Below are 24,703 nucleotides of genomic sequence, written 5' to 3' on the forward strand. Positions count from 1 at the left end.
ACACTGCTCCCAGTACATGTCAGTACTCTGCAGATGTGGGGCGGTTGTCAGTAGTCGGGGTTTTGGGTTAGTCGGTACTCGTTTTCACCTTGGTAGAAGTTACTGTTAATGTTCCTCTCTGCAGACCACTGACTGCCCCCATAAGAACTCCCAGTGACCCTACAAATAGAGGCAGAGCGCCCCCATAAGTGTCTGTCATGAAAATAGAAGCTGCTGCGCGGTCCCCTGTATCAGCAGTTGCCTGGGAATAGCCCAGGCTACACACTAGAGCTGCTTTCTCTTGCGCTCACTGGCGCCCCTTGCTGGCTGATGCTCTTTTTTATCATCTTCCAATAGGGAATTTTCAACTAGTCCCTTCGGATGTTCCTACGTTTTAGCTCCCCCTCCATACTGACTGACATACACACTGCCTGTCATGACGGTACAGCAGCCGCACTGTGCCCTTCCTATCAGCCCTCTTTCCGTCCACGTTGACAGTCAGACTACGTCGCCCTTACTTAACATGGTCGCTGCGCGACTTCACTTGCATTGCTCGATACTATGAAGCAGTGAGCTGGGCTGCTGCTATTGGTGAAAAGGAAAACGTGACTCCGTTTATCGCCATACTTCCACCAATAGCAGCGGGCCTTTAGATATGACGCCGGGCAGCTGGACCACGCCCCCTACAACTAGCGTCCTACCTGATTGCTTGACGGACGGGCTCACTGGGTGGCGGCAGAGGAGGAGATGGCGCCCGCTGGTGTGATGGCAGGCGCGGAGGAGCTGGCTGACCAGGTAACTACCCTGCAGGGATCCCTACTGCAGTCCCCTCGGGCCAGTGCGGTGGTATCACCCAATGGTCAGCAGAGCCTTCTTCTAATGACATGGTACAGCCCAGGTTCTCCTACCTGCAGCAGCTGTTGGTATGGTCCGTTAGATATGCGTGCTGCTTGGAAGAAACCATGTAGTCATGGGGGGAGAGTAATTAATTGGGACAAGTCATTAGCTGCCTAATGACCCCAGTGGAGGTAATTACCGCCTAGCTACAGGCAAAGTGGTGTCACTAGTTATTAAGCAACCAGTTGCTTCCTGAGGCAGAGTTATGAGGCACTATGGGAGTTGTAGTTCCACATGAGTCAGAGTATCCGCTGGTCACACTTAGCCTAGCACTGATATGGCCGTCAGGCCTCCTCTGTTAGACATAATGTCTGTACAGTTGTGACCCGATGATCAGTCTTATCGTGTCCCTGCGCCATTGTCACCGGCGGTGGCGGACATAGTGCGAGGGCTGATGCAGCTAACCGCGGCCGCCTCGTCTGCCATTTACAAGCTAAATTAAGTGAACCTCCGTCCTCTGATGTCGATTAGTGTAACAATGTTTCAGTTGGTTGCCAGTCAACAATCGTCCGGCGTAGCGTTACTTGTCAGCCAATCATGACCCTCGGCCGGTGGCGTAGTTAGGAGTTCAGCGCAGAGGGGCGCTGCCCGGGTGATACATGTTTACAACTGCAGAAGCTCCTCCGAGTCCTGGAGGTTGTAAGATCTGTATTCCCCGTACAGTGACCATATAGCGGTAGATGCTCAGCAGGCCATAGAAGTGATTACAGTATAGCTATATCCACTGATTACAGGTGGCATCTTCTGACTGGAGTCCTTTACTTTTCCATCCAGACCAGACCTCCATGATGACTCCTCCCAGCCTTGACTTGTTTCTACAAAGTTTGCAACAACAGACATGTTTGCCTGGCTGCACGCAACCGGGTCAGATTCCAGATGTGGACTCTGATGTGTAGACTCCAAGCCTGTGGCCGCCCGGTGACCCCGCGTACCTGTGGTCGTCTCTATCTGTGCTGCGTATGCTTCTGACGGCTCACTGTCAGACATGCGCATTACAGATTTTCCTACGCAATGTTAATTGCGGAAGGGCCGAACAGCTTCCATTAACTTCCATGTGTGCGGACACCGCATTTAATTACAGCACGCTGCGACTTTTCCTCAATTGATTTCCACTCGTGTGCAGGAAGAAGCGCTTTGCCATAGCATGTTAGGGGCAGTATTTGCTGCGGAGCCCGGGGGGCGGACGCCCGCTCTGGACTCCGTAATGCTAATATGCCCGTGTGCATTGGGCCTCTGGCTCCTCACTCTTCAGCACCCTACCAACGTTTTCCCAAACGTCCCAAACTCTCCATCCATCTGCTGCCCCCCAAATGTATGTCTGTCAAGGCCTTATCTGCCTCTGTTACTGGACCAGCTGTGATGCGGCGCCCCCAAATCATGTTGTCAACACTTATGTAATTACCCCCCACCCACAAAAGTGCCACTCAGATAGCAACCCTGAAAACAGTAGTGCCAGATGGCAACAGTGCAGTATGCAATAACGGGGCTCTTCTCAGTGCACCGCACAGCTCTAGTGCCCCTCTGGTGCCCCCGCGTAGTAATAATGCCCACCATTGTGTCGCTGACAGTCATGTTTTTGACAGTAGTAGCGCCCCCTCAATGCGTCCTAAATAGTATTAATGCGCCCTTGCAGTAATTGCACTCTTCGTTCCGCTTCAAAAGCAACGGCGCTCCGTCAGCGACTCGAAGCAGTAACTTCTATGCCGATAATCATTTAGCCCCGACTCAATAACGAGAAATGGTTCGTTTGCTTATCGCTGTTTGTTCGGTTTCTGTCTGCATAAAAAGTGCACAACGGTCGGCCCGTGTGAACAGGCAGTTACTCATCTAGGAACGACTGCCTGTTTACTCGGAAGGGAGGATGGTGGCCAGAGTGATCTCTGGTGCGCTCCACTTACTAAATAATGATCCTCCTGTGTGAAGGCAGAGGAAGGACCCATGGGGACATCTGTCAGGTGCCTCCGCGCCCCGTGTGAGGGGTCCTACGGTAAATCGTTTAGTTTGCAGAGTCGTCGTCTGGTCCCGTGCAGCAGGGCGATGCAGTGACGTCATAATGCCGTCCATGTCAGGACGCTGACCTCCTGTCCGTGGCGCTGGTAGCAGCCTACCGGTCGTACAGTGGTACTCTTCCATATGTTTCAGCTCTATTTGCCTCCCACGGATGCCGGTATAGTTGTGTTGTTTGCCCGGTGATCCCTCACACGGGGTGGACCCCATTGTAAGTTGGCTCTGCCATAGCTATGCCTTTGCCATGGGACCTTCAGAGTAGAAGCACTGTTTGCTTTGAACATGTATGGCCTCCATATGCCCCGGTGGAGTACATGGACAGGATCGTCCTTCCTTCAGTCTTCATGTAAACTTACCACCCTCAACCCATTTGTGTCTAACCCAATGTATCTCACATTGTAATTGTTGTATTGTTTTGCATTTATCCATGCCTGAAAGCGCTGCGGAATAAGTTGGCGCCATACAAATAAAGATTATTATTATTATTATTATTACTAGTAATTATTAGGAATTTATAGTAGCAGTGTTTTCTGGTGGCACTGTGCGCCACACAGCCTTGCTACATGCATGTCACACAGCTGTGGTACATGGGCGTGTGACAGACCAACACAGCTGTGCTACATGTCATGCGCCTGAGACACAGCTCTGCTACTTGACACGCCCGTCACAGACACAGCTTTGGTACATGATATGCACCTGACAGACATGACATGCACATGGTACAAACAGTTCTGCTACATTATATGCACGTGACAGATACAGCTGTGCCACAGTACATGCACATGGTACAAACTCAGCTCTACTACATGACATGGGTGCTACAAACAGAGCTTTGGTACATGACATGCGCATGGTACAAACACAGCTTTGCTATATTATATGCACGTGACAGACAACTGTGCCACAGTACACATGCGCATGTTGCAAACTCGGCTCTGCTACATGACTTGCATGTCACAAACACAGCTTTGGTACATGACATGCGCATGGTACAAACGCAGCTCTGCTACATTATATGCACGTGACAGACACAGCTGTGCCACAGTACACATGCGCATGTTGCAAACTCGGCTCTGCTACATGACTTGCATGTCACAAACACAGCTTTTGTACATGACATGCGCATGGTACAAACGCAGCTCTGCTACATTATATGCACGTGACAGACACAGCTGTGCCACAGTACACATGCGCATGTTGCAAACTCAGCTCTGCTACATGACATGTAACAAACATCTGTGCTATATGACATACATCCATGCTGACTATACACATTACATGCACAGCACATTAGACAGACACTAGCAGTTCTACTACATTTATACTGACTGCACACATGACACATACAGCTCCTGGAATACAGTGATGAGCCCCTGGTCATGTGATCCCTGACTCCACCCACACAGGTGATCACATGATGGTGACATCATCACAGTTGCTGGTACTTACTGTTGGCTTATCTAGTATACAGTACTATCAAACTCCAGAATGGCTCCTTCCACAGCAGTGACATCACCACAGGTCCTTCAGCCCGCTGGATCTCTTTGGTGACAGTATGTCGGTGTCTCCTGTCAGGACCGCTGCGTTCTGTCTGACATAATAACGGCTTGGTTGCATTCTTAGTGTGTTAGGACCTGCCATAATGGCGCCACGGGAGGGAGCTATGATGGCACCAGGGGGAGGGGCTATGATGTCACCAGGGAGCCAAGCTATGAGACTCACTCACATACTTACAGACGTGGTCATTAATAGTTTGACTGTAGCAATTGAATTCCTGGACTTCTCAGATATCTACCATTGTCTGCCATATTAACTCTTATTACTCTGCCTTTTCTGTCACCTGGTCACTCATTGGCATTCTGAGGGGTTATCTGGAATTTTGATGTAATAAAGGGGGGGGTATCCCATTCAGGACCCTTACCACATGTAGGCATTATACTGACAGACCATGGTGTTGAACGGTAACTGTGTAATGCTTCATTGCTCCTGTGGGGGTGCTGCAGGTTAATTCAATACTTGCTGCCAAGTTCCCACACAAATTACAGCTGATCTCTAGGGGTCCCAGGAGTGGGACGATCTGTGATCAGCTTACCTGAGGACCCTTATAACCTAAATGCACTGTCCACATTAGAGGCCCTGCCTTGTTGTAGAGGACCTGTCATGGGATGGTTATCGTTATAGCAGGGCAAGCTGCGTGATTGAGAAATTGGGCGAAAGTTGTGTTAACTGGTACATTTAGTATTTATTTATGGGCACATGATCATTACATTGGTGGGAAACCCCCCCTACCTCCTGTGTAAACCAGATCACAGGGTGCCTCAGAAGTGCCGCTCATCCTTGCCGGTCATAGATTTTCCTTTCACCCTACAGCCACTAGGGGGATCAGAGAGTAGATGCAAATGTGGTGCCTTTTTTTCAGTTCTATGCATTTCAGGTTCAGACAGCTTTTACCTTAATGAGGGCAAAACTATTGCTATATATGCTTTCCTATGACCTGCAAGTATGGCTGGACGATTAATTCACCAGCTCAGGGCTCCACCATTCAGAATTTTGCCTCAATTGGAAAATCAGTTATACAATTGTGCGTGGTAATGGGTGCTGTAGAAAGAGGCTTCCAAAGTCTGCAGGAAAGTCAGTTTAACGGTTGTGCGGGCTGCAGAGCGCTGGTGCCGGTACATCAGCCATGCATCTGATGTAATCTATTGGAGAACGCTCCCGTAGGCGGTGGTGTGACCACTGGTGCTTCAGACTGCGGATCTGCTGTTGCACCCCCTGCTGGCACTTGCGGGAACCCTGCTCACTAGAACCCTGCTCACTAAGCTTCCACTACAAGCAGTAGAAGCACGCAGGCTGACAATGCACCGCTCTCCATATACCCCGACTTCTCTGTGTCTCTTGCACTCAAAGTACTTAGAGGGGAGAATTTCGTGTATGCAGAGAGCAGCGTGGCGTCAGCCTGTACTATGAGTTATGGGCTGCTTCTACTGGAATGGAGATACACAAGAGGGGCCACTATTACGGTATTAGTGTAGTATGTCTCCACCGAAAGACATGGGTTGGCCGAGCTGAGCTACAGGTAATGCCCAGGTCACGCCCACAGCTGCCGATTAGCTCCTTCACAGATTTCCCACGCCCACACGTCTCCCCATACACACATGTACCGGCCATTCCCGCGACAGCTCACACATATCTGCCCCCCGCCGGCCCCACTTTCACCGCCCATGCCGCGCCCTACACGTATTGTGGACATAATGCCCACTAGAGGGCGCATGAGTTGTAGCAGGAGAAGTCGTGCATCCGTAATAGACTCAATCAACATGAAGTAGCGGAAGAGATGGCAGCACCTCTGTCCTCGGCCGGTGCTACATGTAGCTGGGAAGGGGATACATGCCGGTCTCTAGACCAACAGTGGTGTATCTGATCTGTAGTGCCTTGCAACGTGCCGCCCGTCCTCCATGACTTGCATTCATTCTGTCAATCCCAGTAGAATAAGTAATTATCATTCACATCCCACTTGCTGCTCTGCCAGGAAGATACAAGTGGCATGACGCTCACATGTAATTGGTCTTGTTATGGCCCTCCACTACAATTACGGGTGGATTTCTTCCCAAATCAGAAGAATGGTTCAAATTCTAATCAGTCTTTGTCCACTTTACCTACCCTGTACTGATCCTGTCTTATACTCCAGAGCTGCACTCACTATTCTGCTGCTGGTAGTCACTCTGTACATACTTTACTTATCCTGTATTGATCCTGAGTTACATCCTGTATTATACTCCAGAGCTGCACTCACTATTCTGCTGGTGGAGTCACTGTGTACATACATTACTTATCCTGTACTGAGCCTGAGTTACATCCTGTATTATACTCCAGAGCTGCACTCACTATTCTGCTGGTGGAGTCACTGTGTACATACATTACTTATCCTGTACTGATCCTGAGTTACATCCTGTATTATACTCCAGAGCTGCACTCACTATTCTGCTGGTGGAGTCACTGTGTACATACATTACTTATCCTGTACTGAGCCTGAGTTACATCCTGTATTATACTCCAGAGCTGCACTCACTATTCTGCTAGTGGAGTCACTGTGTACATACATTACTTATCCTGTATTGATCCTGAGTTACATCCTGTATTATACCCCAGAGCTGCACTCACTATTCTGCTGGTGGAGTCACTGTGTACATACATTACTTATCCTGTATTGATCCTGAGTTACATCCTGTATTATACCCCAGAGCTGCACTCACTATTCTGCTGGTGGAGTCACTGTGTACATACATTACTTATCCTGTACTGATCCTGAGTTACATCCTGTATTATACTGCAGAGCTGCACTCACTATTCTGCTGGTGGAGTCACTGTGTACATACATCACTTATCCTGTACTGATCCTGAGTTACATCCTGTAGATCTTTTTTATTATAAAATTAAAAAACATAACAGCAACAAAACAGACCGGCCTCACGGCTCACAGAGACAATAACCAAATACAAATTGTTAATACGAAATACAAAAGTCCGGCTCTCGGTCAACGAAACTTGTCCTTAAATTATAACTAAACGGTCCTTCTGGTCAGGCTAAAAATACCGCACACACACTACACACCATCCAAACCATCACAACCTATAGAATCTGAAACTGAAGAAAACATGAAAAAACGGGATACTAAACTAAGGGTTTGGGGGAGCAGACAAAATAAAGCTATATTTACCAACCTAACTCAAGGGATCCAGTCTGACCTAATCCAGACCTGCTTCGGTCCAAATTAAAATAAGCTAAGAAGAAACCAAAATAAACAGCACATAAATGAGGGGGAAAAAACACATAATAAATCTTATCAATATAACTGCTTTTTTTTTTTTTTTTTTTTTAACTTAAACCATCATTCTGTATAATTTTTTTTTTTTTTTTTTTTTTTTTTATAATTTTTTTTTTTAATTTTTTTTTTTTTTTTAAATATATAAATGCACACAAAACTAAAATTAATTCAATTATCCCAACTATCCTTAGCTAATTCCCCGCCACCACACACCCAGCACTCCACCCATACAGTGCAGCCTGGGGGCCACGCCTGCATCCCAAGTCCGTGCCCAATGTTTCTGTCCAGGACGGGCCAAGCTGCACCGCATTACACGCCTTGCCCGCCGCAGCCTGAGGGCCACGCCCGCACCAACAGTCCGTGCCCAATGTTCATTGTCCGGGACGTGTCAAGCTACGGCTGAGGCATAAATCCCCCCCCCCCCCCAATAAGCCCCCACCCAACCTATCTATAACCCCTAACCCTATATACAAAACAAAACATATCTTATATTACATACCTACAAACCAACACTACATATTAATACCCGAAAGCCTAAGGTTCAGTTACCTGCAGCCGTACATACTTCATCTTTGACCGAAAACAAAAACTCTACTAGTGGCACACTCAGCCCTCCACAAGGACAGGATATGATAAGCCGGGCACCGACCAGGTAGAGAAAAAACTATCCCTATAGTTAATCTGTCCCTACAATGTCCCTACTCCTTCCCTAAAACTTACCCCCAGAGAAACTGTCCCTACCTCTCCCTATTCTGTCCCTACAAAGACCCTAACAATAAGAAGACTGTCCCTAACGAAATACAAACCCTCTCCATAGGAGAGAGGCCTTAGTCGTGCCCAACCTCTCATAATCCAAAGAGCGCACCTTCACCAGGTCACCCAGGATGTTCCTATTCACCTCATCCACGGGGAGGATTTTCTCTTCCGTCGAGACTAAACACCGTGCATTCCAAATGTGAAACCTGACCACTAGGCTGACTAAGAATAAAGTGCACCGGTCCCTGCCACCAAGGTCCCCGAATGCCCCATAGACCCATTCCGCATACGAGAGGCGTGCCAACCTGGGCCAACCAATGGAGGCTCCCACCCGATTGTACACCTCTGTATTAAAGGGACACTGAAGCAGGAAATGCTCCATGCTTTCCAGCACATCGCTGCACTCCTGGCGGGGACAACCCCTATCCACCAGCGGCCTGCTCTTCAAGTTGCCCCTTACATACAGTCTCCCGTGGAAACAGCGCCAAGTCAAGTCCCAAAACTTCAAGGGGATCCTGTCAGAATTCAATAAACGTAACCCTCCCTCCAGGTCCCGACTTGGGCAGTCCTTGAACGCCAGGGGCTTCTGGAAATGGGTCAACAGAACCCTCTCATCGAGGAGTTTCCTCGACAGAGTTCTGATCTCCCACATCCCCAGACCCCACCGACGTATCATCTTCAGAACCACGGTAGCGTAAGCCGGAAGATGCCCGTGCGGCGTGCGAAGATCCTTCACTCGCCCTCCAGTCTCCCATTCCTGGAAGAAAGGCCGAAGCCATCCCCAACAGGAGAATACCCACGGAGGAGCCCTCTCTTGCCAGAGGTTGCCTATATTGATCTTAACAAACGTGTTTACGAGAAACACCACGGGGTTGACCATAGATAACCCCCCTAATCTCCTCGTGCGGTACGTGACATCTCTCCTAATTAGGTTCAACCTGTTCCCCCACAACATTAGGAAGAACAGGTTGTAGACCCGAGTCCAGAGAGGCTCTGGCAAAATGCATACGCTGCCCAGGTAGATGAATAAAGGGAGCAGGTATGTTTTGATCAGGTTAACCCTTTCCCGAAGGGTCAAAGACCAACCCTTCCACTGGGCCACCTTCTGAGTGGCACCATCGAGCCTGACCACCCAATTTTGCATGGGGTAATCTCCCCGGCCAAATTTGATGCCGAGAACTTTAGCCGAGTCCTGGGGCACTGGAAGGGTGTCCGGGAGACCAAATGTAGGATCTCCCCTTCCTAACCAGAGACTTTCGCACTTATCCCAATTGATGCCGGACCCGGATGCTTCCGAGTAGCGATCCACCTCTGACATCACGTACTCTGCCTCCCCCCTCGAGGACACAAAGACGGTGACGTCATCAGCGTACGCTGCCACCCTGAGGGTGGCTTCCGGCACCGTCCGATCCATCCCGACCCCCGCCATAGGCCCACCATCAATCCTCCTAAGGAAGGGATCAATGGCAAACACGTACAGCAAGGGGCTCAGAGGACAACCCTGACGGACGCCAGACCCAACCTCAAATGGGTGACCGACCCAACCGTTCACTAGCGGGAAAGTCTCAGCCCCCGCGTACAATGTCCTGAGCCAATTGACAAACCCCACTGGCAGGCCATATCTCAGAAGAACAGACCAGAGGTACTCGTGATTAACCCGATCAAACGCTTTGGCCTGATCCAAGGACAGCAGGTACCCCTCCCAGTGACCAGCCCTACCCTGCTCCACTGCCTCCCTGACACCTAGAACAGCACTAAAGGTGCTACGGCCTGGAACAGAGCAATGCTGGGCGCCCGAGAGGAGCCGGGGCGCAAACTTGACCAGCCGATTAAACAGCACTTTTGCCAGAACCTTCCTGTCCGTATTGAGAAGCGCTATGGGACGCCAGTTCTCAATACGGCTCGAGTCTTTACCCTTTGACAGAAGGATCAAAGCCGACCTCCTCATTGACTTTGGGAGAGTGTCCGAGGAAAGACACTCATTAAAAACCTCAGTCAAGAGGGGACTCAAGAGGTCCTTAAAGCTTTTATAATACTCGGATGTTAAGCCATCCGGTCCTGGCGATTTTTTGAGCGCAAGCCCATCAATCGCCAGTTTAACTTCCTCTATGTTGATCTCCTCTGTCAAAACATTAAGGGAGATGTCATCCCCTGGCTCAGGAACAGCTTCAGCCAGGAAAGCCGACATCACATCTCGATCTAGATCCCTCTTTCTCAAAAGGTGCGAGTAGAAGGATCTGATGACTTCCAGAATCCCTGATCTGGACCTGTTCAGAGATCCCGTACCGTCGATCAGTCCAGTGACAACTTTACGATTCACTGACATCTTGCAGTTTCTGTAAGGGTCGGGCGAGTGGTACTTCCCGAAGTCCCTCTCAAAAACCAAAGATGCGTGCCTATTATACTGACACCCTTTGAGCAAAGACTTCACTCTGGAGATCTCCTCGCGGCTACCTCCAGTCGAGACGAGATGCTCGAGTTTCCTCCTCAGGCCCTGATAAAGACGGTACTTACTCAGGCTCCTGAGGCTAGAGAGCTGGCGGAAGAACCTCGCAGCCCTGATCTTGAACATCTCCCACCACTCTGACTTACTGCTACAAAGATCCAGTAATGGTACCTGGCTCTGCAGAAAATCCTCAAAGGACTGTCTTATCTCCGCTTCCTCCAGGAGTGATGAATTCAGCCTCCATAAGCCTCTACCCATCCGGGGGGTCTCTGCAACATTCAGGGAAAACAAAATCAGACAGTGGTCGGAGAATTCCACCTCAACAACGGACACTGGTGAAGAGATGGCTTCCTCCTTCAAATAAAACCTATCTATTCTAGACCTGCACTCGCCTCTATAATAGGTGAAACCCGCGTGGCCTGGGGTGTGCCGGATGTGGACATCCACCAGGCGAGCTTCGCTAGCTATGCTATTAAGCGCGACGCTATCATAAGTCAGCTTGCCTAGGGAGCCTCCCCTGTCACGGGTCCTCGTGACTGCGTTAAAGTCACCCCCAAAGATCACCTGCCGACTGGTAAAAAGGTACGGCTTGATCCTCATAAAGAGATCTTTGCGGTCCCGCTTGGTTTGGGGACCGTAGATGTTGATTAGCCGAAGCTCTTGTCCCTTCATGAGAACATCCAGGATCAGGCACCTCCCTATTTCTAACTCAATAACCCGTCGGCATTCAACCGCTGCGGTAAAAAGTACCGCCACTCCGCTATATGGCTCGGCCGCAAGAGACCAGTAGGAAGGGCCTGACCTCCACTCCCTCTTTGCTTTATGTATGGCTGCTAAATTTGGCAGCCTGGTCTCTTGCAAAAACAAAATGTCGGCTTCAACACGGCCGAGAAAATCAAAGGCCGCAAATCTCGCCATATCTGACTTAATGCTGGCAACGTTAATTGATGCCAGAGTCAACGGAGTGGGTGCCGCCATCTTTGATGATTGAGTTAAATGGCTTTCTTCTTCCCACCCCTTTTCACTTCAGGGTCTGAGGAAGACCCCTTGCCACGTTTTTTTGACACCGAAAGGTCCATGGCAAGGGGCTCCTCAACCTCGTCGTCCTTGTCACCGGGCCCCGGGCCAGCCCTCCCCTTGGAGGTTACTGTACGCTCACAAGAAGAAGACTCGGCGCCCCCTGTAGGCCGCACACTTGCCCCAGGATCCTCACCCTCCACCTCCTCCTCTGAAGAGGAGAGAGCTTGGAACCTGTTGGAGAGCTCAACAAGAGGCGAGTTTGGTTTACCTTCCTGCACCTGGGCCAGTATAGGGGAAGTTCTTTTTTCCCGCATGGTTTTCTTTTTTTCCCTGGTGCCCTGCTTTCGCTTTTTCTGTCGCCACTCCTTGCCATCCTCATCCACACTTTCATAGTGGGAGGAATCTGAAGAATTGGCAGCCTCCTCCCTCTGGATCCTTCTGACCTCCTCATCCAACTCGCCCTCCCCTGGAGCCTCAGCCACACGAGTCGCATCCAGAACAGGTGCCAGCATTGACCCACCTGCCACCTGGGTCTCCACCAGTTCTCTGCTCTTTCTGCGTTTCTCTTGGCGCCTTAGTGCAGCAGCCCCAACATGTTTGTTCTTCACAGGCTCCTGGACTCCTCCGCCTCTGCTGGTCCCTTCCCCTGCAGAGGCAACCTCATGGCTCTCCTCCGTTGGGGCCATGACCGCATTGGCGAAAGAGCGTGGACAGCGGCTGAATGGGTGACCGAGGTCACCACACAGGTGACACCTAATCTCCGCACAAGATGCCGCAAGATGACCTACCTCGCCACACAGAGCGCACTTGATGACATTACAGGCGGCACTCAAATGTGTGGGGTCGCCGCACTTGTGACAGAGCTTCGGTTGCCCCTGGTAGAAGGCCAGAATGCGATCCCTACCGAGGAAAGCCGCAGATGGTATGTGGGCCACCGAGTTCCCTGAACGCTTTAGTTTTACCATGAATGTCCAGGCTCCGGACCAGATGCCGTGCTCATCTCTGTTTTTTTGCGGCATATCCACTACCTCACCGTAGCGACTGAGCCAAGTCATGATGTCATAACAAGAGAGTGACTCATTACGGGTCAAAACGGTCACTCTCTTCACTCCAGTCTGGCGGGTTACCACTTGCGCAGTAAAACCACGCCAGCCGGGCTCGTCCTTCATCAGCTCATAGTTCCCCCAGAAGAGCTCGAGGCCCTCTGGGCGAGCAAAGCTGATGTCGAACTCAGACGAGCCGTAGGGGTGGATAAGGGCATAGATGTCCTGCGCCCTAAAACTCATCCTCAGCAGAAGCTCAACCACTTTGCCCCTCGATGGGCATGCATCACTGCCTCTCCACTGAAGACGAGCCACGTTCCTACGGCCAACGTCCTGCCCGATTGTCGGCAGGGACCATACGGTCTCCCCCCTTTGCTCTCGGAAGGCTCCAAGTCCATGTCTCTCTACCCAAAGAGACAAGTCCACAACTCTACCTCCTACAGTCATTGAGCTCTCCCCTCTCCTCAAAGCCTCCAGGAGACGCCGCTGTAAGACACCGTCCCCGGAGCCCAAAGACAAGGAGGACGCCTCTCCCCTCCCCCCAGCGGCGACACTGGCATAACTTCTGCCAGATGTTGTCGCCGCTGGAGGGCCAACTGGATCCTGTCCCACCCCCCGACCATCTACTGAAACTGTACCTGCTTGTTCAGCAGGCGGTAAACCTGGGGGTTTGGGGACATTTGGGGGTATAGAAACAACAGCAGCAACAGGGGTACTCACATTCACACTCTTTACACCCTTCTCCTGACCAGGACCTGTCTTCTGCTTACTTAGCTTTTTGCCAGAGGGCAAGTCCCCGACCTCACCAGCCGACTGAGGCTGCAAACCCGTGTCCGCTGTGCGTAATTTAGATGGATTTTTTGTTGCTGAAGCTCCGCCCACACCAGCGACACTGGGATCTGCAGCGGGACATCCGGGATGGGTGGGAGGATTGACCGACCCGACCACCACCCACTGCTTCCCCTCAGCGCCCGACAGACACTTCAGGGACACAGGGGGGACAGCCAAGCCGTCATCTTTTTTGATGGTACCTGGCGCCGAATCGCCTCCCCCTCCCACTGGGTTGCGACCAACAGCGCCAGCGCCTCCGGTCTGGCCACGACCCTTCATTTTAACCTTTTCTGCCTCCTTAACTCCTCCAGTCCCACTACTGGCACAAGCGGGCTTGGAGTTTTGGGTCGCATTAACCCTCTCTTCCCTGGTCCCCTGCACCAGACTCACAACAGAGGCCGGGTCTAGGAGCCCAGGGCTAGCTCCCTGGCCTGACTTTGCAGCCAGGCCAGGCTGCTTGGTTACGTAAACGAACCTCTCCTGGATGTAAGCTTGATTCTTCTTTTTCTTGGTCTTTTTTCCCCCCCGCTGCTGTTTCTGGTGGTAGTTCATCACCGAAGTGCATTGCCTGCATTCTTGCAGGGGACTCCTGCAGCATGATCTGCTGCAGCAACAGCGCCCCTTGTCCGCTGCTGCTGCTCTCATAGTCACTGCCATCTGGATCACTGCCATCTGATGATGAGGGCAGGCAAACCTGCTCCGCCGGGATGCTGGTGCCCGTTCCCGGTTGCAGCGAGGACTGCTGCTCAGCAGAACATGCCGCCTGCCCCCCCAAAGCTTCTGATTCCTCTGAGCTGCTGTGCTGGTATTTCCCCCCAGTTTTCCTGCTGCCAGGGCTCCTGGCTGCCATCTGGGAGAACCGCCTGTCATTAAGCAACTTTTCACGGAAGGGACCGCTGGTCCTCAGGATTCTCTCCCTTTCCTCCTCGTACATTTCTATTGCTTCTTCACAAGCTTTAATTTTCTGGCTTATTGGCACTTTCTTGCCACGGGGGGCTCGCTCCATGTCACAGCGGGCAGCCTGGAGCTCTCTACGCTGTTTTACAAGCTCCCTCCCGGCCTCTTCATAGTCCCGCATGTGGGTGGCAATGCGGGATGCCAGCTCCTCCACAGACTCTCCCTTTTGGCATTCGCCCCAACTCACAGGCTCCCTTTTGGCACTGACCTGCTTTTCTTTAGCCTGGCTTCTGGTCCTCCTGGACTCCGTATCCACCCGGGGTGTCGGGGTGACATTGCTGCTGCCCCGACTGGCTTTCTTCCCCTCCTGGGATTCAGCCCTCCCTCCCCCCGACCGAAGCCGGAGAGAGGAGGTCAGGGGCTCCATTGCTCCTGGAAGCCCCAGAAACTGCACGCCTTGCTGGGCCAAAACTCTGGAGCTGTGCCTTAGGCGACCACACCCTCTGGATCTCAGCAGAGCTCACCAGCACACACCCTTCTCCAGAGATGCACTCACTATTCTGCTGGTGGAGTCACTGTATACATACATTACTTATCCTGTACTGATCCAGAGTCACATCCTGTATTATACTCCAGAGCTGCACTCACTATTCTGCTGGTGGAGTCACTGTGTACATACATTACTTATCCTGTACTGATCCTGAGTTACATCCTGTATTATACCCCAGAGCTGCACTCACTATTCTGCTGGTGGAGTCACTGTGTACATACATTACTTATCCTGTACTGATCCTGAGTTACATCCTGTATTATACTGCAGAGCTGCACTCACTATTCAGCTGGTGGAGTCACTGTGTACATACATTACTTATCCTGTATTGATCCTGAGTTACATCCTGTATTATACTCCAGAGCTGCACTCACTATTCTGCTGGTGGAGTCACTGTATACATACATTACTTATCCTGTACTGATCCAGAGTCACATCCTGTATTATACTCCAGAGCTGCACTCACTATTCTGCTGGTGGAGTCACTGTGTACATACATTACTTATCCTGTACTGATCCTGAGTTACATCCTGTATTATACTCCAGAGCTGCACTCACTATTCTGCTGGTGGAGTCACTGTGTATATACATTACTTATCCTGTACTGAGCCTGAGTTACATCCTGTATTATACTCCAGAGCTGCACTCACTATTCTGCTGGTGGAGTCACTGTGTATATACATTACTTATCCTGTACTGATCCTGAGTTACATCCTGTATTATACTCCAGAGCTGCACTCACTATTCTGCTGGTGGAGTCACTGTGTACATACATTACTTATAGAGACACACTGCCCGATATCGTATTTGCCAACATGCGTTTTTCACAGTGATGCAAATCGATTTTGATTTACAAAAAAGGAATCACTTCTGTGAAATTGTGGTTCAGGAAAGGATCGCAAGTATTTCCCCATGACTTCAATGGGAACCATCACACAGCATAGATGGGTCCAGGGATCGGGCATCATGCCATCCGTAGTGTACTAGACTATATACAGCTCCGCTGCCCTTTATGTAATGCACATATTAGCTGTAATATAATGGTCTGTATTTGGAGCACAGCAGCGCCACCAAGTGCCAAGTCAGTGTTACTGCATACTGTACAGCACAGTATGATCAGGTTTGGTCTTGGGCAGATCGGGGTTGGTAAGCCAATATAGTGTTGTATGCATTGAGATATGAGGCGCGCTGCGGCTCCTAATAGGCGGCATCCTAGTAAATGTGCAGACCAATGGTTGGGTTGTTGGGGTACTCATGTGAGACCCCCAAACTATTGCAGCTGTGGTCACTGGGATCAGTGCTTGGGGCTTCATTCAGTCTTCCATCTCCTGTTCATATTTGCATAGCGTCTGCCAGGTTGTAGTAACATAACCTGCAAATATAGATATGCCCGGCTGGCACCGCTTCCTGGCATTCAGGAATCTGTAGGCACACAAGATTACGATAAACGCTTGCTATTTGCACATGGCTTACTTAGTGCAGATGTCTCCTGCCTGAGATCCGTCACGTATATAGACAGGAAATCTGGGACATCAAGTAGTCACCGGGGGTACATCCAAGCAGTCATTGTACTGCAGGAAGCTAAAGCCAGCCTGAATAGCTGATAACAGGGAGCAATAGACTGCATCCAACTGCCTAGTGTGCTCTTAGCTGAGCTTTTCTGCTTCCCCCTTGTGGTCATGCTGGAGAACTACAGAGTTGCTGATTAGGTTTCCTGTGCTGCAGAACTCACACTCTCCCCGTTTTCTGTTTGCAGTTCCTTCGCCTCACGAAGCGCTACCTGCCCCACGTGGCGCGCCTCTGTCTGATCAGCACCTTCCTGGAGGACAGCCTGCGCATGTGGCTGCAGTGGAATGATCAGCGGGATTACATCAACGGGTCGTGGAGCTGCGGGGTCTTCCTGGCCTCTCTGTTTGTGCTTACTAACATGATTGGACAGCTGGGTGAGCCCCCCTAGACCGTCTGTACCCGAGCCCCCCCATCCCACTACCTCCTCTGATAACGCTGTCTGTCTGTGTTTAGTTGGCTGCGTCCTGGTCCTGGCGAGGAAGTTTGTCCCGTACGCCTGCCTCGGCCTCTTCATCATCATCTGTCTGCAGGTGAGCAGATCTAGAGCTGTCCAGGCTGCAATGTGTTAATGCTATTAATTGTTATTGTCCTGTGATGCATCCATACTAGAGCAGCGCCCCCACCCCACTCCCTGGCATATCACGCTCGTACTACCCCATGCTAACTTGGCATGATTGCCGCTGGGCATCTTGCGGGTCAGCGTGCGAGTGACTGTTCACGACGTGAGGCTTTAGTCCCTCCCACTGCAGTAGAAGACTCCTGTGCTAGGATACAAATACACTGTACAGGACGACACTGCCACCTAGTGGGGGAAAGGAATTACTGCAGCTCCATCAGCTGAATGTTGAGCATCCTATAGATCTAATGTAATCTGTGCTCAGCATGGAAGCTGCAGAACAAGGGCGTTGTTAGGGTCTTAAAAGATCAGCGGCGTGAGCCCCAAGACATAAGTTGAGCCCCCTGAACCTCCAAAAAATAATTTGTTACCACGTAACATTGCTGCTACCAGACCAAGACCAAACATTACATCATACAGTAAAGAAATCCATGATACTGATATTGAACGAAACCATTATTATGACCGCTACATCATTAGCTCTAAATACTGGACGAAGACTTCGTATTGCTGCTAAATAAAAACCTCTGTTGAAAGGCTGATATTACCATCATACAGTGCTACATACCCTGTGCAGGCCGTATAAGTGATTATATTACCATTAAATCCAGTGAACACATGCGATGTCCTCTCTGACTGGAGCCTTGACTTCTCACATCTTTTCCATCTGGCCCAGACCTCCATGATAATTTCTTCCAGCCACCACTTGTCAATTAACTTTGCAGCACTTAGTTTGCAATAGCGGCCCCAATCAGTACTGATGTTCCTTAGTACTGGTAGTTAATAAAAGTGGCCTCCATGCAGTATAGATGCCCTCTTGGCAATAGTGCCTCTACTTAGATAATCTGGGGCACTGGGCTAAATACTTGAGGCTTAAGCCCTGAATGCCCAAATCTAGTGATGCCCCTGCTGCAGAATGTGAGCGGTGCCTGGAGAGGTGACTTAAAATGTTCTCATGGAGAACCCCTGAACCATGTTCCCCTCCCAAGATCCCCCTTCTACGTCGAAGCTTGTTGCCAGAGTTGAGTGACTGATGGTCATCACAGTAGTTATGATCTGTGCAGTAGCGCCTCTCAGGGGTCGTGCTTATTAGGCAGAAAGTTATCAGTCAGGTCTGGAAGTTGTTGTTGGAAGCAGGGAAATGGGGAAGTATAAGAATCCGAGTCACGGCGATATCTAGACGGCGTGGTCAAAGTATCTCCAGAATGGTAGGTCTGGTGTGGGGGCGTGCGTTCAAGCCTTGCAGGATTTAGTACCTACAGTGAATATAAAAAGTCTTCACACCATTATAATGCCAGGTTTTTGTCATGTAAAATAAATCTGACTAAGATGAATCATTTCAGATATATTTCCATCATCAGTGTGACCAATTACCTGTACAATCCACTGAAAAACAAATGGCATCTTCAATTGGAAGGGTAAAATCTGCTGTGGATCCTCACCAAAATCTGCCACGTGTGAATGCACCCGGTATTAGTGTATTTTGACGCCACCGGAAGCTAGGGGTTTGACAGTAGGAACCCCCCTCTCACATCCCTAGCTCCTGATAGGGTCAAGTCTGGAAGGTCCTAGCAGTACAGTGTGCGCATTGATTTGTGTGGCAGCACTGCAGCCTTAGGCTGAGGGTTTTGTGGTGGTCTTAGGCATACATTGTGAGCTGTAAATGCTGCCATGTTACTGCTGTAACATGGCATCATTAGCATCTTATAATGTACGCCTATGACCACCACCAACAGTCAGCTTAAGGCTGCAGTGCTGCCACACATGAATGTACCTGTATGTCACCTCCGTGCCGGCCGACCCCCTTCGCCGCCTCTCGGCTCCCTCAGCGGCGCTCCCACGCTCACCGCTGCCAGTCCGCTCCGGCCGCTGCTTCAGTCCTTTCTCCCAGCACCCGCCTGTCAGGTCTGTGCCGGCCGGCCCCACCGCTGATGACTCTCTGCTCCCTCGCTCACCGCTGCCAGTCCGTTCCCCCGGTAGTGGCCTTACAGGACCTACAAGGCTAAGAGATGTGCAGTCAATCAGGTACAAGGGCGTCAACTCCCGGTCAGTCTTGACTACATCAGGAGTTTCTGGTGGCGTCAAGATACACTAATACCAATGCACCCTTTAAGAGGCTCTTTAACAAGAAAATATTGATTGTCTGTTCTTGGGATAGCTCATCAATATCCCATCTATGTGGGAGGCGATCCCTGTTTGAACGGGCTGCGCTGCTCATCAGAGCGCTTCGGCCTCTTCTCGGGCCTGTGACGGCACATTCGTCAGTCACATGGCCCAAAAGCAGTTCAGTACCATAGAAGTGAATGGGATTAAGGTGCTATACCAGGTACCACCACTATAAAATGTACGGCGCTGTGCCTGATACAATGAAGATGCTCATTCTTCAAACAGGTGATTGGTTGGGGTGCTATGAGTCAACCTTCCCCAATCTGATAGTGATGACCTGTCCTGAAAAGAGGTCACTAGTATGTGTTTTTGGTTTTTTTGGTGTAGTTCAGGAAGCTCCAGGCTAGCACCTCCAGTGCTCACAGGACTGACTTTGTCTTCAGTGCCCCATTTTGCACAGCAGGTTGCTCTGTCTCCTCCACCAATGATGGTTATGGCGGCGTTCGCTGTGACTTCCACAACCTTGTCCATAACTGCTTTAGTTCCTTTAGCAAACTTGTCCCACTCAAATACACCGACTGGACCGTTCCATGTGATCTGCTTGGCTCTTCCCACAGCTTCCACAACAAGCTTTCCGGCCCACAATCAAGACCCGTCCATCCTGCTGGCATGTCCAGTATTTGCATTCTCCTCAAACTTGTCTGCAGTAGTGAAGTCTACAGGCAGGGTGATCCTTCCACCATTCTTCTCAGCTTTAGCCATTAGGTCCTCTTCATCATACAATGATGTGCCAATATCCATCTTGTTGAATACTTTCCTCCACCAATTATTTAATTAACTTTATCCCACATGTTATTGATGAGCTCGATCTTGTCCTTGACCCCTTAAAGCATGGCAAGGAATGGTCTCTCTGGGTTCTCCAAAGCCTTGGCAAAGTAATCAAGTTCTTTCTTCATTAAGAATCCAGCAGCTCTCTGGGGCCGATTAACTCCTACCATCTGTGTGGGCAGTCCCAAAAGCATAATTGGCATAGACCTCTCCAGGTTTGGACAGAGATGCCCTGAAAGCTTCTACCTGAGCAGGATCTGCCTTGGTCTTATTTCCAGCAGCATCTTTACCCTTTCCCTCTTCTTCCTCATGGAATCTCACGTTCTCCAGAAGAATGATTGACCCAGGGGCTGGATCTGCACACTTCGCTTTGACTTCTGGTCCCACAACTCCTTCAGGAACAATAGATCTGTTTCTAAAGACACTTCAGTTCCTCAGCTACTGGTGCCAAAGACTACTTATCGGGCATTGGAACGCCATCTGGCCTGCCAAGGTGGCTCATTAGAACGACTGGTTTTTTTTTTACCATGGTCTAAGCAGTGCTGGATACTAGGGAGAGCGGTCTTAATCCTCTGGTTGTTAGTAATCTGGTTATTTTTCCTGGAAACATTGAAGTGCACCCATTCTTTGTGTGGAGTCTCACAGCTACAGGACAGTCCTCACCCGTAGGGCACGCCAAGGGGCTGACCGTCACTAGTATTTCTAATGTTGTGGCTGAGGAACTGTATCCACTCCACATTGTATCAGCAGACCCTGTGAGAAGGAAAAAGGCCTGGGTATAAAAGAGGGAATGTTTCCATTCAGTGACAGCAAGCAGACCTCCTAAATGATGAGGAATTCGGAACGCCGTATATTAGGTTGTTATACAGTGTTTTATACTCAGCCCGTCTAATGGTTATTTTCTTCCTCTTTTAGACCATCGTGTATAACATCATCTGGGACGCGAAGTTCCTCATGAGGTCAGTAGGAGGGTTGTCTGCAGCTCTTAGAGGGGTTGTTGTCTGACTCCCCTCACACTGAGTCAGGACTGCCACCTTTTGGTGGATTGCAGTTACTGCAGTGTCTCTTTATTTTTTAAGTCCATCACATTTTACCTCTTGTGCAGGAACATGGCTGTCGGCGGGGGTCTCCTGCTGCTGCTGGCTGAATCCCACTCTGAAGGCAAGAGCATGTTTGCTGGGGTGCCCAGTGTAGGGCACACCTCCCCACGGCAGTACATGCAGCTGGGAGGCCGCGTGCTGCTCATCCTCATGTTCATGACCCTCCTGCACTTCAATGCCAGCCCCTTCACAGTGAGTAATGGGGGGGAGGGGGGGCTGCGAGGGGTAGAGGCACATGATTTTGAGGGGTGTAGATACTTCACCTGTGGTAGAGTCTGTGTGGATGTGGTGGAGCAGTAGATGTAGATTAATGCCTTTGTGGGGTTACCCAAAACACTGGGCACACAGTTCATGAGTGCCAATATATGGAGCTGGATGTGCAGGGCACTGAAGGATAGAGATGGTTGATGGGTGACTGGGAGATGGACGCTCAATGTGTTGATGGATGGAGAAGATTGCGGGGTGTATAGTTTGTTGGCACAATATGGGTATTAAATGGATAATGTATTTTGGGTAGAAGGCTGGTACTGTATACATAGAGCACTGGTGGGAGGATAAGGTAGCGGGCACTGTGTATTGGTGGTAGGTGAGTGCTGCATATGGGTGGGCACTGCATATGTGGTGTATTGGTAGTTGCTGGATATGGGTAGGCACTGTATATGCAGAGTATTGGTGGCTGGAGGAAGTGGGCACTGTATGTGCGGTGTATTGGTTGGACGGGAGTGCTGGATATAGGTGGGTGCTGTATGTGCGGTGTATTGGTTGGAGGTGGGCGCTATATTGGTGGTTGGAGGAGGTGGGCGCTGTATGTGCAGTGTATTAGTGGTAGGTGGGCGCTGTATGTGCAGTGTATTGGTGGTAGGTGGGTGCTGCATATAGGTGGACGCTGATATGTGCGGTTTTGTTGGATGTAGAGGGGGAACATGCAGCTCTATATAATCCTTGTCTTTGTCTCCTCTCCAGATTTTCCAAGACTTCTTTGGCCTGACTCTCATCATCTTGGTTGCCATTGGCTTTAAGACCAAGGTGGCAGCCCTGACTCTGGTCCTGTGGCTATTGATCATCAATGTGCTACAGAACGCCTTTTGGGCTGTGCCCTCCTACCGCGCCATGCATGACTTCCTCAAGTACGACTTCTTCCAGACACTGTCTGTCATGGGAGGGCTGCTGCTGGTCGTGGCGCTGGGCCCTGGCGGAGTCTCCATGGATGAGCACAAGAAGAAGTGGTGATTGGCCATGACACGGACGCCATTTATATGCTGACTCTCATATTACAACCAATAGCAGTATGCCATCTGACAGGAATATTCTGTTTTAGAGCAGGAGGTTGGCGCAGAATATTCCAATCAGTGAGGGCACTTAGAATCTATTGCAATTCTTCAAAATAACATGGAAGGGGTTTCCTTTCATGAGCTAGCGATGACGGTGATGGGCACCGATTCCATACATTACTGAGATTTGCCCACACTGGCATATTTTACACTACTTATTATATGCCACCTGTTCAAGGAGATCAAATGCCCGCTACAGGCCTGGCACCCCATCATTCCTCCAGTAATCACTACCTGCATGAATACCATCTGCAGTCGGGCGCCCCGCGCCCCTCAACATCACTGGAAAATGTAATCAAACTCCAATAACGAGTCGAAACGACACAAACAGGAACATTTTATTGTAATGAGAATATTTGTATAAATGTTTTTTAATAAATGACTATTTTCAGAGTGATGATCCGCGACCTCTTGTGACCTTGTATATAAAGCGCCAACGTCAGTAATCTACATACAAGACCGCCACCACCTGTGCTAGAAGGAATGCTAGCTTCTGGCGGAAATTAGTGAGTTTGACCGGCAGCGCCCCGCCCCCTTCTGCCAAGTCCCGCCCCCTTCTGCCAAGTCCCACCTTATTATTTTTTTCTACAACAGTGGGTAGGGTGGCATAAAATGCAGATAAGTTGCAGTTTTTTTCTGCAAGAGGGACGTGTACAAAATTGTACAGACATCTGATGTAAACTCATTTATGAGCTCCCCCTACAGTGTCCAGGATCCCCGCTGCTGGACTAATCTTCAGTTACCTGTCTTGCTCTAGTCCAGTGTTTACCAAACTTTTCAGCAATCGTGGCCACCCCTACCAAAGAGTGGGTGCAGTCGGGGTGGGTAGCTTATCACATGATTTTACCTCTCTTGTTCCAGTGGCCCCTGGAGTAATACCGCATCCCTCAGTGGCCCCTGGAGTAATACCGCATCCCTCAGTGGCCCCTGGAGTAATACCGCATCCCTCAGTGGCCCCTGGAGTAGTAGAATGTCACAGATGGCCCTGGAGGACCCAGGCCTCAAGGCCTCTGTTGCCCCAATAGTGCTTGCCACAGACACCAACCTCTTTTATATGCTCATACTGCCTGCCATAAATGCCCCTAAAGGACCCCAACCTCAGATTTACCCATAGTGCCAATCTCTAATGCCCACATAAGTTTTGTGGCAGTCTCTGATGCTCCCAACAAATGCTGCCCCCCTCTATGTTCTATCTAAGCAGCACCCGGCCGGACGGTTCCAATGCTGCGCTGAAGCCATCTGACTCCTCCCCTGATCCCGTGCTGCTGCTGATAGGTGTACGGAGTGCATCCAGATGTGGGGGAGAAGTCAGCGGATCGCTACACTGCGGCGGCGGTAATGAGTGAGTCGGAACCGTTCAGCCGGCTTGTAGGGATGCTGCTCGGCTCGAGGTTCCACATGGCCACCTAACTGCCATCAATATGATCAGCCGTCCCCCTTCCGTCTCCTGCAGACGCTGCTGCCATCAGTGTCCCCGCAGCGGCCGTCCCCCTTCCGTCCCCTGCAGACGCTGCTGCCATCAGTGTCCCCGCAGCGGCCGTCCCCCTTCCGTCCCCTGCAGACGCTGCTGCCATCAGTGTCCCCGCAGCGGCCGTCCCCCTTCCGTCCCCTGCAGACGCTGCTGCCATCAGTGTCCCCGCAGCGGCCGTCCCCCTTCCGTCCCCTGCAGACGCTGCTGCCATCAGTGTCCCCGCAGCGGCCGTCCCCCTTCCGTCCCCTGCAGACGCTGCTGCCATCAGTGTCCCCGCAGCGGCCGTCCCCCTTCCGTCCCCTGCAGACGCTGCTGCCATCAGTGTCCCCGCAGCGGCCGTCCCCCTTCCGTCCCCTGCAGACGCTGCTGCCATCAGTGTCCCCGCAGCGGCCGTCCCCCTTCCGTCCCCTGCAGACGCTGCTGCCATCAGT

At 50.7% G+C, this 24,703-nt stretch overlaps 1 protein-coding gene and 1 pseudogene across 1 annotated transcript; one reads left to right on the top strand and one right to left on the bottom strand.

Moving 5' to 3' along the window:
* Nucleotides 1–646: 646 nt before the first annotated feature.
* On the top strand, nucleotides 647–23,201 carry LOC136612944 (surfeit locus protein 4-like). Its single transcript, XM_066593714.1, has 6 exons — nucleotides 647–774; nucleotides 17,008–17,194; nucleotides 17,274–17,350; nucleotides 21,286–21,329; nucleotides 21,476–21,662; nucleotides 22,434–23,201. The coding sequence occupies exons 1-6, from the start codon at nucleotides 727–729 to the stop codon at nucleotides 22,698–22,700; spliced, it is 810 nt and encodes a 269-aa protein (XP_066449811.1). The 5' UTR covers nucleotides 647–726; the 3' UTR covers nucleotides 22,701–23,201.
* Nucleotides 19,813–21,109, bottom strand: LOC136613169 (phosphoglycerate kinase-like; annotated as a pseudogene).
* Nucleotides 23,202–24,703: the final 1,502 nt, after the last annotated feature.

This window comes from Eleutherodactylus coqui, chromosome 2 (genome assembly GCF_035609145.1).
Source record: "Eleutherodactylus coqui strain aEleCoq1 chromosome 2, aEleCoq1.hap1, whole genome shotgun sequence".
Taxonomy (NCBI): Eukaryota; Metazoa; Chordata; class Amphibia; order Anura; family Eleutherodactylidae; genus Eleutherodactylus; species Eleutherodactylus coqui.

Bases quoted from the DNA above. Each gene is read 5' to 3' on its own strand.
- LOC136612944 (XM_066593714.1), top strand. From the start codon at position 727: ATGGCGCCCGCTGGTGTGATGGCAGGCGCGGAGGAGCTGGCTGACCAG. The intron at 17,195-17,273 runs GTGAGCCCCCCT...GTCTGTGTTTAG, and splicing joins TAACATGATTGGACAGCTGG to TTGGCTGCGTCCTGGTCCTG. The intron at 21,330-21,475 runs GTCAGTAGGAGG...CCTCTTGTGCAG, and splicing joins GACGCGAAGTTCCTCATGAG to GAACATGGCTGTCGGCGGGG.